General features: G+C 40.4%; 1 protein-coding gene across 1 annotated transcript in view; it reads right to left on the reverse strand.

Moving 5' to 3' along the window:
- The window catches only part of grin3bb (glutamate receptor, ionotropic, N-methyl-D-aspartate 3Bb), a 138,975-nt gene that overhangs the window by 23,160 nt on the left and 100,405 nt on the right, over positions 1-15,410 (reverse strand). Inside the window, exons 3-5 of the mRNA XM_067431246.1 lie at positions 9,471-10,563; positions 6,157-6,302; positions 4,498-4,613 (exon numbers count right to left, since the gene is read on the reverse strand). Coding sequence (XP_067287347.1) covers positions 4,498-4,613; positions 6,157-6,302; positions 9,471-10,563 — 1,355 coding nt within the window. The remainder of the gene's footprint in view (positions 1-4,497; positions 4,614-6,156; positions 6,303-9,470; positions 10,564-15,410) is intronic.

Here is a 15,410-nt window from a genome sequence, read left to right on the forward strand (position 1 = left end):
AGGCGTTCGATCGGGTTGAGGTCAGGACTTTGTCCAAAATGTCTTGGTATGCTGAAGCATTAAGTGTTATTTTCACTGGAACAAAGAGGCCAAGCCCAACCCCTGAAAAAACAACCCCACACCATATTACCCCCTCCACCAATTACACTTGGCACAATGCAGTCAGGCAAGTACAGTTCTCCTGTTAACCGCTAAACCCAGTCTCGCTGTCGGATTGCCAGAAAGACAAGAGTGATTCGTCACTCCAGAGAACATGTCTAGAATAGAATACAGTGGCTTTACACCACTGCAGCCGATGCTTTGCTTTGCACTTGCTGATGTAAGGCTTGGATGCAGCTACTCAGCCATGGAAACTCATTCCAAGAAGCTCTCTACGCACTGTTCTTGAGCTAATCGGCCGTGGAATATTTAGTAGTGAGGAAATTTCACAAATGGACTTATTGCAGAGGTGTCAACTTATTACAGTACCACGCTTTAATTCACTGAGCTCATGAGAGTGACCAGTTCTTTCACGTTAAAGCAGTCTGCATGCCTAGGTGCTTGATTTTATACTCCTTTGACCAATATTTTCAGATATTGTGTTTATCATGAATAAATGGCATTTTGTGTGAAACAGACAGTTAGGCTAATAATTAGATGACTAACTGTGATTTGTAAGCGAGTTGTTTACCTGTATTCAGTCAAGCTCACTAATAAACAATAATTACGTGTCATCATTAAAACGTGATTACAATGCCTATAGAAATCTGTCGACTTACAGACAGCAGTCAATAAGGCATTAGCAACAATAAGCGAACAGCGCAGACATGTGACAAAAAAAGATGGACGATGAACCTTCACTGTCTTCCATTAAAGAAAGGTAAGGTCCTGCCTAATCAATCACACACCTCTGAACTTTTTGTAAAATAAACAGTTGAAATTGAATGTAGAAATTTAGAAATTAAAGTTTGTATCCATTGTGTCCTCAGTGACTACTTTAGGCATTGTGCACGGACCCACTTTATATTAGGTGGCCTTAACTAGTATGTACTGACATTGTAATTAATAATTTGATACAATGCACTTATTGAGTGCATTCATGATTTACATTGTACTTACATTTTAATAATACCTGCATGTAATTATGTCTGTAATTAATTTCTGTAGTTACATCTGTAATTACACAGTTGGCACTTCCCTTACACCTAACCCTACCCTTAAACTGACCCACACCACCACACCTGTCCCTAACTCTACCCGTATCCACCTCAATATCAGCAAAAGTGATTTGCAATACAATATGAACACAATAAGTACATTGTACTTATTTTTTGATGTAAGTACATAGTAGTTAAGGCCACCTAATATAAAGTGGGACCTTGTGCACTAGTGCCAATTGAACACTTGAACTAACATCAGCGTGATAAAAAAAAATGCCTAAAATGACAGAAACCATCTTTGGAAAAAATATATTTGAAGTATAATTTGATTGTTTAGTTTGTCTATGTCCTATTACATTACATTACATGGAGAAGATAGGGTTTATGACCTATGCTGCTTCCAGCCACCTGGGGGTGATCAAAACGCTTATGTGGCTCGCTTGGTACCAATATATCAACTTTCGAATCTTATGGAACAGCAGAAATACAATGGTTACCCTGGTAACCCCTGAATATAAGTAATATTAGAATGACCACAGGTTTGCAGCAGTGATGCGCGGGTTGATCCAAAATGAGCGGGTGCCTGCTTTTACCTGCGGTTTTCGAGTCATCCAAAAATATTTTTAATGATATTCGGGTCGCAGTCGGTCCTGTCGTTTGAAATAAAGATGACGCAGGACAAAATTCCCGATTTCCCAACACGTTGAACTGAAGAAAATGTTATTGTACCATTTTAATAGGCTATCCTTTATTAAACGCATATAGCCTAGATCAGTAATGTCCAACACGATCACATAGTAATGCGTATCAATAGAGTGTGCAACCTCATGGAATGTATACGCCAAAATGAGTTTTGCCGTGCTTATGCTATGCAGTTTTTCGCGTGCATATGATACGCACTTTATGGCGTGTCTATTGCATGCTCTTGGGTGGGGGGAGGGGCGGGGTGTGGTGTGGTTAATGTGTATAATACGCCATATAGTGCGTATCATATGCACGTGGAAAAACCGTGCATAAAACTAATTTTGCCGTATACATTCCAAGGCGGGATTTTATGTTGGGAAAGGCGGGGGTGGGACACACACTTCGATTAGACTGGAACATAGAAAACATGCAGCACTAAAAACATGCAGCACATTAACTGTTAAGAAAACTAAGCGAAATAAATGAATAAATCAAGCCTTTATTACACAACACTAGGCTATATCATACAGCATTCAGAAAAAGAACAGTTTGCGACTTTGTGCTCCTATAGGGCTTTCACACTTTTCCAAAAGTGGGCTCTCTCTCAGTTGACCTGCTGATGAATTCTCCAAGCAGGTTCGAAATATAAACATGCGTTTATCAATAATATGCATCTTGAGTTGAAATGGAAAATGATGGGCCGCCTCAAGAACTGCCTGCTCTCGTTGCCGTACGTCAGGGCCTGAAACATTTTTCCTCAACAGGCTGGATTAATGGATATTACGCCAGGGACCATTTACTACTTTTAAAAAATGCGGGCCATGAAGCGGGTCGGGTAATGTTACAATATTTTTTTGCGGTCCGAGTTGCGGACGGGTTAGCTGAAAACATTGGTCTGAACTGCACTGTACAATGTGCAACAGCGTCATATATTTCCTTTAAAACGTGCACTGTTACTTAATATTCTAATTAATTTTGGCTTAAAAGAAAAACAATAATTTTGACCTCAATGTACAGTGCATCCGGAAAGTATTCACAGCGCTTCACTTTTTTCACATTTTTCTGTTTTACAGCCTTATTCCAAAATGGATTAAATTCATTATTTATTATTCTTCAAAATTCTACAAAAAAAACACCCCATAATGACAATGTGAAAGAAGTTTGTTTGAAATCTTTGCAAATGTTTTAAAAAATGAAAAAATTACACTCAAAATTGAGCTCAGGTGCATCTTGTTTCCGCTGATCATCCTTGAGATGTTTCTACAATTTGATTGGAGTCCACCTGTGGTAAATTCAGTTGATTGGACATGATTTGGAGAGGCACACACCTGTCTATATAAGATCCCACAGTTATCAGGGCATGTCAGAGCACAAACCAAACCATGGAGTCCAAGGAATTGTCTGTAGACCTCCCAGACAGGATTGTATCAAGGCACAGATCTGGGGAAGGGTACAGAAACATTCTGCAGCATTGAAGGTTCCAATGAGCACAGTGGCCTCCATTATTCGTAAATGGAAGAAGTTTGGAACTACAAGGACTCTGCCTAGAGCTGTCCCCATAGTAAAACTGAGTGATCGTGTAAAAGGGCCTTAGTCAGGGAGGTGACCAAGAACCTGATGGTCACTCTGACAGAGCTCCACCATTTCTCTGTGGAGAGAGGAGAACCTTCCAGAAGAACAACCATCTCTGCAGCACTCCACCAATCAAGCCTGTATGGTAGAGTGGCCAGACGGAAGTCACTCCTAAAAGCCACATGACAACTCATCTAAAATTTAGCCAGTAGTACCTGAAGGACTTTCAGACCATGATAAACTAAATTCTCTGGTCTGATGAAACAAAGATTGAACTCTTTGGCCTGAATGGCAAGCATCATGTCTGGAGGAAGCCAGGCATCGCTCATCACCTAGACAATACCATCCCTACAGTGAAGCATGGTGGTGGCAGCATCATGCTGTGGGGATGTTTTTCAGCAGCAGGAACTGGGAGACCAGTCAGGACCGAAGGAAAGATGAATGCAGCAGTGTACAGAGACATGCTTGAAAAAACCTGCTCCAGAGTTCTCTTCTGCACCTCAGAATAAGGTGATGGTTCATCTTCCAAAAGGACAACGACCCTAAGCACACAGCCAAGATAACAAAGGAGTGGCTATGGGACAACTCTGTGAATGCCCTTGAGTGGCCCAGCCAGAGCCATCTCTGGAGAGATCTAATAATGTGCACCAACGCTACCCATCCAACCTGGTGGAGCTTGAGAGGTCCATGAAGAATGGGAGAAACTGCCTAAAAATAGGTGTGCCAAGCTTGTATCATCATACTAAAAAAAGAGTAGTTGTAAAGCTGTAATTGTTGCAAAAGGTGCTGCATTTCTATTTTCCTCTTTTCTGTCCTCAAATTTAAGACCTCTTAAAATTTCAATAAATGTATTAACTTTTCTTTTGCAATTTAAGATATTTAAGACTTTTTATGGCCTTAAATTAGATAAAACTTAGCAACCTGGCAACCCTGCTTAATATCTGCCTTTAATCAACAACAACAAAAATACTTTGAAGGATGTTGCAACTATTGCTTTCTATACAGTTGTAAGCCAATAGCATCGAAAGAAACACTGAGAAAGAAATGTTTGGAACAACATAAAGGTGAGTAAATGAAGACTAAATATGTACATTATGCTTACCTTCAATAGCAAAGGGTTTGCCAACTGTCAGCAGCTTGCAGTCTGCATCAATAGACACCTCATAGTCCAGCAGGGCTTTGTCCATGATAAAAGCATCAAGTTGAGGCGGATCTGTCCTTCACAACATAAAAAGAGGGGGGCTACAAAACTACACACACAGGCAAGCACACACTCTCATTAAACATGCACAGTATGATTCCAGTGCAAATGGAACATAGACATCATTTGTCTGAGCTAAATGTTCATAAACTGCAGCGGCCGCCATAAATCAGCAGCTACGCTAAACTAGATGCAAGCTGAATAGAGCCCGAAAAGGACTTTTAATGGATTGTGACACCTTAAGGGCAGCGGCCCACCCTTACTTAATTTAATGATTAAGAAAAAGATGTAATTTATCAAAAATTTCAGCCTGAAGCAAATTATTTGAAGTTAAACCTATTTAGTAGCACTTTTGGATGATAAGAACATCCAGCATTTGTTTTACCACAAATTTCTGTCAGTGTAATCCCAAACAGGCAAAACAAAATGATTATTGACAAATTAAAACTATTTTAGCACCAGTAGTTTTTTTTTAATATGACATTTCTGAAATGTACAAACAAAACTGCATATAAACAGCATCAAAAGGCAATAACAGACATACTGCGGCATACATTTGAAAATCAAATATTTTAGAAATAAATTGCTTTGCTGCTTCATTGCGATGCATATGGTCACTGATACCTCTGATCCTCTTCTCAAAATTAAAAAAAGGATTAAAGTGTTTTCAGCCAATTTAAATACATCATGGATCTTTGACTCTTTTGAAGACGTTTGTCTCTTTTAAGTTTTTCTTCCAATTACATTTTGAATGATACATTCAAATATTAAATGAAGCAACTTCTATGCCATGATTTCAGGCTTAATTCTCTCATCTGTCATACCGACCCAAACCTTTACTAAGGAATTAATGAAGGAAGTGAGATGCGCTGACTCTCAAAATGTTAATATTTCTGCTGTTCCTTCTAAATTTATCCCTGCTGTGAGTGCAAACTAAGCTAGAAAAAAGAAAAGAAGTAAAAAAAAAAAAAATCCAGATATATAGTTAACTTGTTATTTGGGCTTTAGATAATCATAGTTTTTATCTATCATATTTCTCCTCTGTTTTTTTATATAGCCCAAAATATAAATATTTAATTAAATAAACAAACAAAAACACACACTTCAGAATTTGGTATGTCTGTGACAGACTGTGGCACTACATCTGGCAGGAAACAACAAGCGCTCGCCTAGCGAGTAGTGAGAGGGAATTTCAGAACATAGGCTCAAATATGCTGAGAGAAAAAATGCTTCAGGCAAACACCTCATTTTAATGACAGCGTTATTCAAAAATGTAATTCATTTGGTCAAGATATTGACACCTGTAGTACTGTCAACCAGCGAGTCACTAGGGAGGATTGTTATAGAAAACATTGTTTTTGAGATTCAGCATTTGCATTGTAATGAACAGGGTGCAACTGCTGTTTGAATTATTGATCACTATGCACAATGTTTTTTTTTTGTCTCCATGTGTTGTAAATTTCACTTTGTGCTAATAGTGTTTGGCAGTATAACAACACCAGGAGCACTTGCTGCCATCTGCTAGCTGAGTGACTTTTGTTGGGTGAATTTGTCTCTTACTTGAGAGTGGCGACACCATCAGGTGTGGTAGGCTCGTTAAATTTCCGCATATACTCGTGCATCTCAGGAAAACTCTTTTTCATGTAATCCTCTGCACTGCTTTCCCGAACAGTGCCGAATCGGAATCCCTGAGATGGGTGATGAAGCTGAGGCCAAGGGCAAGGAAAAACATTCTTAGATTATAGTGCAACACATGAATATTTGTTTTAACTGGCTCTACAAGGGGTCACATCATGATGAATGCAATTTTCCTTGATAATTTACCTTAAATGAATGTGTTTGGTGGACATTTGTATCCACATATTGTTTTCAAATGATCCATTTTATCAGTTCATGCATTCCCAGAAAATGTCACCCATGACATTAGCATTGTTAACGCTATGCTCTACTGTTTGAGTTATATGAATGCTCTTGGAAGTTTGATATTTATATAACAGTTTTATGCGTGATGTAAGCATAGAGTATGTTTAAGAACCAATAAATATCTTGGTAGTCCTTTTTTTATTTAAACTGAGACTACACATACATATGTCAACATCGGTCAATTGGGTCACCCATTTGTTTTTCAGCAACTTGACAAGCCAGGCACTTTAAAGTAATAAGACAGTACTGTAGGACTTAAGGTCCTTGCACACCGAGTCCAAAATGTTCATATGCGTCTTTTCGTATTCATCATCCTAAAGATTTGTCACACACACACACAAATCCATGGACTTTGCGTGACAAATGCGATGCGTATTTATTAATCGTTGTGGAAAAAAGCACGAAACAATACAAGATGGAGTCTTTGGTGATTTTGTCAAAGGTATGGTGAAACCAGCATACATAGACTAAAGCATACAGTACAACACCATCATTTTGTGTGAGCTATAATAATATTGCTATAATTTTAGAAGCACTCATTCACAATCTGTCTTTATAGTCCATCTCTTTGTATTCTGCACTTTGTTTGATGTCATACAGTGCTTTGTGCTGCATGACGAAGTGAAGCAAGTTGTCAGAAGGCATTTTTTATTATGGATGAAATTCAAGTTTCAGGGGCATGTTAACATCATATTTATTATGTATACTGTATACAGTACTGTGCAAAAGTCTTAGGCACGTTAGTATTTTCACCCCCCCCCCCCCCCCCCAAAAAAAAATGTTTTTAAGCAGTTTATTTATATATTTTGCAATGGTGTGTCCGTAGGTATCAGTTTACATTTTCAAACATTTATTTTGCCATTAATTGTAATAATCCATTCCAGTGAGATTTTTGTATGCAGTAGGAATCTGACAACCGCTGTTTGATCCACACAGAGATCTGATCTCACCATCATCAAGTCCGTCTGTGATTACATGAAGAAAAGGAAAAAACTGAGACAAAATCCATAAGAACTGCAACAACATCTCCGAGACGCTAGAAGAAACCTTCCTGCAAAGCTACAGTACTGTGAACAGTTTTAGACACTTGAGGAAAAATGCTGTAAAGTAAGAATGCTTTAAAAAAAAAAGTATTTTGTTTGTTGATTTTGTTTATCAATTAACTCCTAATAACTACATCAAATCAGTGTTTGGTGTGACCACCCTTTGCATTTTAAACAGCTTTTGTCCTGGTACACTTGCTCATAGTTTTTCAGGGAGCTCCAAGTGTCTTGGAGATGTTGTCGCAGTTCTTGTGTATTTTGCCTAAATTTTTTCTGTTTCTTATATATTATTATATATTTAAATACTCTACAGCAATTAACATTTTGTAAGAACTTCTAGAAAAATACATGTTATTTTCAGTGTTGGGCAAGCTACTTGGAAAATGTAGTGAGCTAAGCTCAGTTACTCTACATTAAATTAAGCTTCACTACACTGAAGCTACCCCCCTGGGAAATGTAGCAAGCTAAGCTACAGCAAACTTGACAAAAGTAGTTTACTACATCTAAGCTACTTTTATTTATTTAATTTTATATTTAACCAACTTCATTCATATTAATGCTATCTCAGTGATCAATAAAAGTCAAGCATATAGACATGCATACTTTTTCAGTTATTCAAAAACTGTCCGAAATCAATTTGGCAACAAAAACATGTGATCCATTATATTAACAAAACCAGGTGTTGAGAGTGTGTGTGTCTATGTTCATCTGTATGTGTATGATATGCATATGCATCTGTGTGTGTGCATTTATGCTCAATTTAGACTTTTGCAGGACAAACTGAAAGTTAATTTACAACTCAACTTGTACAAAAAAAAAAGTCAGAAAGTACAGTAGCAAAATAATTAAGACATGATCCAAACAGTAACAACATGTCAAAAAACAAAAAAACATGTAGCCTGTGTGTGTGCGTGTGTGTGTGTGTGTGTGTGTGTGTGTGTGTGTGTGTGTGTGTGTGTGTGTGTGTGTGTGTGTGTGTGTGTGTGTGTGTGTGTGTGTGTGTGTGTGCGCATGTTTTTGTGAGATATGAGGACACAAATGTGTATAATGCCATGGGTATGACACAGGTATTACAGGAGAGGGTGAAATATGAGGACATTACCCATGTCCCCACTTTCATAATGCTTATAAATCATACAGGATGGGTTTTTTTAGAAAGTAAAAATGCAGAATGTTTCCTGTGATGGGTAGGTTTAGGGGTAGGGGCAGTGTAAGGAGATAGAAAATACGGTTTTTACAGTATAAAAAACATTACGCCTATGGAATGTCCCCATATTTCACAAAAACGTGTGCGTGTGTGATCTATCTCCCACACAAACAAGTTTCATTATTTCATTCATATCAAGAGGTGGCCAGGCTGGACCCGATACTTTTAAGAGGTGTTTATTCAAGAGACACAATAAATTATTTTCAAACTTTGCACTTTCTCTTTTGTCACCGCGCGGAGCGAATTGAGCGCTTGGAAAAAAAAAATCAACTACATAGTGCGAATGTGCACACGCCTATCCCGTCTTTACGCGCTTAATGCCAAAGGAGTACTTTGAAAGGCTCGCGCGCGCATCTGTGCGCGTCTGCGCGAGGCAGAAAGGAACGTGGTTGAGTAGTATATCCGCGAGTTGTGTTTCCAATATGAGCTTGCTCTTCAGAAATGCTTGGGGAAATGTAACGTTAGCTTGTGTGGACGCTACCGCACTACTTGATCAACAAACGAGTTTCGCTACTGAAAAGCTATTTGATTGAGAAAACAGCGACGCTACCACCACGCTACTGAAAAATGTAGTTAAGCTAGTAGCGTCACTACTTGTAGCGACGCTACTGCCCAACACTGGTTATTTTGTTTAGTAGTCTATTGAGAATTGGACAATCATGCATCTCTAGTATGTACATAAGTGTTTTAAAAGAACTCACCTTTGCATCATGTATTCCAGAGACTTCTTCAAAGGTCTTTTCCCCAACCATGACTGCAGCTAGGTTTGCTGTGTAACTGGACAAAACCAGCAAACAAAATATGGCCCACAGGTTCATCAGGAAACGTCCAGTCCAACACTTGGGTGTCTTACTAGAGACTGTTCGGCCAAAGAGGATGGCATAGCAGAGGTTGAGGGCTGAAGAATAGGAAAAGACCTTCACACGGTTACGTCCATGAGGTGTCATGCCAAAGGGACTCTTCCATTCGTAGAGGGTGAGGAAGAGTGCCGTAATATGCAGCGCCACAAAAATGCCCATCCACATGGACCAGTGCAATGGCCACATGAATGCTCCAATAGGTGCAGCCGTGTCTTTACTGCGCACCAGTATTCCCAAACTTGTGGAAAAGAACGGACTTGTGAAGTCAATCATTTTACTACGGGCTGAGTTGATGCTGAAGCTGGTAACAGCCATATCGGCCACCCCGCTCAGCAGGTCGCCCACCAACCCTGTCCACTGCCCACCCTTGACTGCCCCATATTTCCCGTCCCCCACTATGTACAGGTCAAACTCGAAGTTCATGTCTTCTGCCAGCTTCTCCAGTAGATCAATACAGTATCCATAGCAACACTTGCTGTAATCCGGTGGCAAGAAGCTGCTGTTGCCTTGAGCTCGCTCAGAATACAAGTGGTCCAGGGTTTCTGAGCTGTTTGTCCCTGCATCCAGACAGAATTGCCCAGCGGGACAGTTCCCATCCTCATCTACCTCACGAGTGAACACAAATGGGTGCTCCACCAGCGTGACCACACGCACCCGACTGCCCGACACGGGAAAGCCAGCCCGCCATCTACGACCTTCCCTGCCCATCCGGCCCTCTGTGCGTTGCCGAGGGGAAGAGCCCTGCCATAATCCCTGCTCCTCTACATCCAACCTACCACCTTCCCAGCTGCCTACAGTCACCCACGTGGGCTGACCGACGGCATCCCGCCGCAGACTCCAAATGTGAACCCTCTGGGAGGTGTGTACAAGTGAAAGGTTGCGTTGAACGCTGACAGGGCCAGTCAGCCCTATAAAGGACGTATTAGAGAGGAACCTGAGGGTGAAAGAACACAAGTGTCAAATAATGATTGGAAGAGGCCTATATGGTCTATAATTACTTGGAGAACTATTTGTTAGCATTCTTATTTATGCCGAGTTGCTTGGAACTGATCCTTCTGGATAGCCTAGAAATCTAGACGCACCCTAGCGGCAGCGACCACTTTATATTAGGTGGCCTTAACTACTATGTACTAACATTTTAATTAATCATTTGATACAATGCACTTATTGTGTATATACATGTTTTTAAATTGTACTTACATTTTAATAATACCTGCATGTAATTACGTCTGTAATTAATTTCTGTAGTTACATTTGTAATTACACAGATGGCACTTCCCTTACACCTAAACTGACCCACACCACCACACCTGTCCCTAACTCTACCCGTATCCCACCTCAATATCAGCAAAGGTGTTTTGCAATACAATTTGAACGCAGTAAGTACATTGTACTTATTTTTTGATGTAAGTACATAGTACTTAAGGCCACCTAATATAAAGTGGGGCCGCGGCGGCAAATCTAATCTGCCGCAAGTGTCATCTAGCAACTCTCAATACATTTCTGAGATGTAAACGCCAAACTCTGGTCGGGCCAATCACATCGTGTATAGAGTCGGTGGGCGGAGCTTAACATAATGACTGCCGAGTTGAGCTTGCGTGCTTCTAGTAAACACAGAAACTGGAGAACGGCGGTCTCTCGAGCTTTGACCGCGACTCTGGAAGACTTGGAGTTAAGCTTTTCTCAGAGAAAAGAACAAAGAACGGCACTGAAGTCATTCTTAAGAAGGGAAGATGTGCTCAGAGTTTTGCCGTCCGGATTTGGCGAAAGTTTAATCTTTCAACTAGCTCTGCTTCACCGTCGTTGCTCTGGTTGGTTGTAGCGCTATCCAATTGTGGCACGCCGTGCAGAGAGAGTTTGAAAGACAACCACCCCTCGGATTGAGCCCTGTCAATGGTGAGATTCCAGACCAAACATCTTGATGTGGGTCTGGCTTGTCAGGCTACCTTCTGGAAGTATGTAACCTGAAATCTACCATCTTTGCTCATGGAAACCTTTCGGGCCTGAATTGTAATTTTGAATGGCCATCAGTGAACAAAAATGCTTATGATGTAGCTACAACATATAACTGTATGAGTTAATGGGCCATGCTAATCAGGCCTAAAAAACACTTCTCAGGGGGAACCCAGACAAAGACTCTGGTTCACAAGTAGACACGTGGGAGTAAGTAACAGGATCGGACACAGGTTAAGCTTGCTTTATCCTCTCCAGGAGCAAAGCAGACAGTAAATACGACTGCGGCAGAGGGGGAAGGCCTGGGAGAGGGATTGCCTAGCTGGACGACTTACATGGTCTGGCATCCGTCACACCATAAACTACAGATGTTGGTTTCACAGAGCAATATATTTGATTGTGAAACCCCCTCCCACTTTTCAGAATTACAGCCGCTCAATCGCCAGGGCTGATGCTATTGTGCACAGCTTGGGTCACTTAAGGAAATGCTTTGACATTGAGCTTGAAGATTAATGTCTGAAGTCATAAATTATAGATATAACGTTTGACTAATGCAGAGTTGTTTCATGAAAAACTGAGGAGAAAAACTTAATGTGTAATTTAGCTCCATACATTTATGCAAAGTTCTACCTGCAACAGGAAGCAAAATGGCCCACATTAGCCAAGCAACAGATAGCGTGTATCTAAGTGACATCTAATTTACAATGCATGTGTTTCAGCTCAATTAAGAAAACATGTTGCTATATACTGCTCTCTTTGACTATGGACTATGACTACTCTCTTTAATTCTGTATATTGAGAAGAGAGTGGGAAGGGGTGGTGGTGGTGGTGTGGGGGGGGGGGCGACTATTATAAGGGAAGAAATATTTTGCAACTGACAAATGAATATTACACCAAGTATGCATTGTAGGTGAAGCTACTTAAAAAAATAGTTGCTACATTTTGCTTTATTAAAGACCCCCTGTGGTAAAAATCTATTTTTTATGTCTATGTGGTGTTGATATGCTTTAAGCCATGTGCAAATTCATAAGTCAACATCATTTCTGAGTATGTTCTCCCTAAGAGTCCAGTGAACCAATGGTTTATTTAAAGAAATTAAATTAATAAAGGATTAAAAGGGATTTAAGGGAATAAAGAAAATGAAATAAGAACTGGTAAAAGTTCCAGTTCTATTGTAGTTATTGAAGTAAAATATCTTTTAAATATGCACACATTCGCTCTTTATTTTATTTGCCTAATATGTAAAAATGCAAAACAGTCCTTATGTCACAAATTCAGTTATGATTTACATAAATAATGTAATCTTTTCAGTTCAGAATGATTCAAAGAATTTTCATTCTTTTTGCATTATCTAATATTTATGTTGGTCGCTCAGTTGTTAAATATTTAATGCTTAGCTCCTTGCATCTAACAGTGCATTTTGGAATTCACACCTTCACACCTTTGATTTGATTGGCCATCTCACTCATTCTGACTATCCTAGCAACAAACAGCGGTGTGTAATGAGTACAGCAGAGAAGCATCAAGAATATCAAATATTGGGGATTGTGTGTGTGTGTGTGTGGTGGGGATTTCTAATTTTTGGAGGGGACTTGTCCCCCTCAATGTCTATGATGATTACGGCCCTGCGACAGGGAAACAAATTTAGGGAGGATTGACAAGCCCAATCTATCCAATTAGCCAGAGGAGGAGGCCTATATAAACAGCAGCCATATCACCCTGTAGCCCAAGACTGGTTTCCCACTGAAGCTAAGCAGGGCTGAGCCTGGTCAGTACCTGGATGGGAGACCAAATGGTAAAACCAGGTAGCTGCTGGTAGAGGTGTTAGTGAGGCCAGCAGGGGGTGCTCACCCTGTGGTCTATGTGGGTCCTAATGCCCCAGTATAGTGATGGGGACACTATACTGTCAATGAGCCCCGTCCTTCGGATGAGACGTTAAACCGAGGTCCCGACTCTCTGTGGTCGTTAAAATCCCTTCGATAAAGAGTAGGGGTGTAACCCCGGCATCCTGGCCAAATTTGCCCATTGGCCCCTGCCCATCATGGCCTCCTAATAATCCCCATATCCTGATTGGCTTCATCACTCGGTCTCCTCTCCACCAATCAGCTGGTGTGTGGTGAGCGCTCTGGCGCAATATGGCTGCCGTCGCGTCATCCAAGTGGATGCTTCACATTGGTGGTGGCTGAGGAGATTCCCCCCTTCTATATGAAAAGCGCTTTGGGTGTCTAGAAAAGCGCTATATAAATGTAATGAATCTAAAGTCAAGCTGCTTTTTTGGAAAAATAACTACACTACAAGCTACTAACAAAAGGGACAGTAGCTCACTAACCTACCTCTATTATTTGACCATATTAATATTTTAACTAAATATTTAACAACAACAAAAAGACCTAAAATGCAGCACAGAATTGCGAAGCAACATGTGAAATATTTCTGGAATTAGTTTATTTACATCCGGGGTGTCCAAACTCGGTCCTAAAGTGCCGCTGTCCTGCAGAGTTTACTTCCAGCTTGCCTCAACACAACTGCTGGAAGTTTCTAGCCTAGAAAGACATTGATTAGCTGGTTCAGCTGTATTTCAGTTGGGTTGAAGCTAAACTCTGCAGGACAGTGGTCCTCCAGGAGCGGGATTGGACACCCCTGATTTACATGAACAATCTAAACTGACATTTCAACACTACACATGAATTTTATCTTTAATTTTAATCTTACTCCTCAGTGCATCCAACATGTAGGTGTCTTTGTTTCTTCAGTAGAACACAATGAAACATTGATGTCTTAGAACACAAAATGATCGGTTTCTGCGAGAAACTCAAAACTCGGGTCAAAACTCGGCGAGATCATATATATATATATAGATGCCTCATTAGTGCATGCGCGGATCGGTCGAATGAGGAATCTATGTTCATATTTCTATGATCACGCCGGGTTTTGACCTTCTCCGACGGAAGTACTGACAGATGAGAACACTAGATAAAATTTGTCTGTTATGAAAAAAATAAATACTGTTCGGTTTCTCACAGAAACTGATTGTTTTGTGTTTTAAGACATCAATGTATCATCATGAGCCGCAGGGTTTAATATGGATTCATATGTATGTGTTTTTTAGTGGGTCTCATATTAAAAAAAACACTGACATGCATTATACGGCATCGGTTGAAATTAAAATTCTTCATTTGTGTTCTACTGAAGAAAAAAAGACACCTACATGTTGGATGCACTGGGGGTAAGCAGATAAACATACATTTTCATTTTTGGGTGAACTAACCCTAATCAGTATTTCACAATTCAGACTCCTTGAAAAGAACATAATTTTGCATTACAATAGTCATCCACAGGACACGGGTACTATCATATGCAGGCTAATAACCATCTTCTCACTCACTTAACTCCTCAAGGTAAGACAAATGCATGCATATGCAAAATTATTGATAAGGAAAGTTATTCACTTGTATAGTATTACAATGTGGCCAAGTCTTGCACGAGCTGCTGAGCTATGTATCACGCTCCTGCAGCAATGCCCTCGCAATCGCCCGCCATTATGCGGCATGTTTGGGTCCGGTTGGCAGATTTTCAGCCTTATCCGGTTGTGATGAGAGACCCAGGCTTCCCACACAGCCACATTTCACTTCTGTTTGCTGTGAGAGATATAGTGGTGTGTGGCAGAGTGCTGGCATGATCCATACAAAATGACGGGCCTGCATGGTAGGCGTGTGCCAGAGCTTTTGATAAGAGTGATCCCTCCTCAGGGAAAGGCAACTGAGGGGAAGTCATAAATAAAGCTTAAAGCTCTAAAGCATGTCTGCATTCCAGCTGAGTGTCTGGGCA

Source organism: Pseudorasbora parva, chromosome 22 (genome assembly GCF_024679245.1).
Source record: "Pseudorasbora parva isolate DD20220531a chromosome 22, ASM2467924v1, whole genome shotgun sequence".
In the NCBI taxonomy this organism is placed as follows: Eukaryota; Metazoa; Chordata; class Actinopteri; order Cypriniformes; family Gobionidae; genus Pseudorasbora; species Pseudorasbora parva.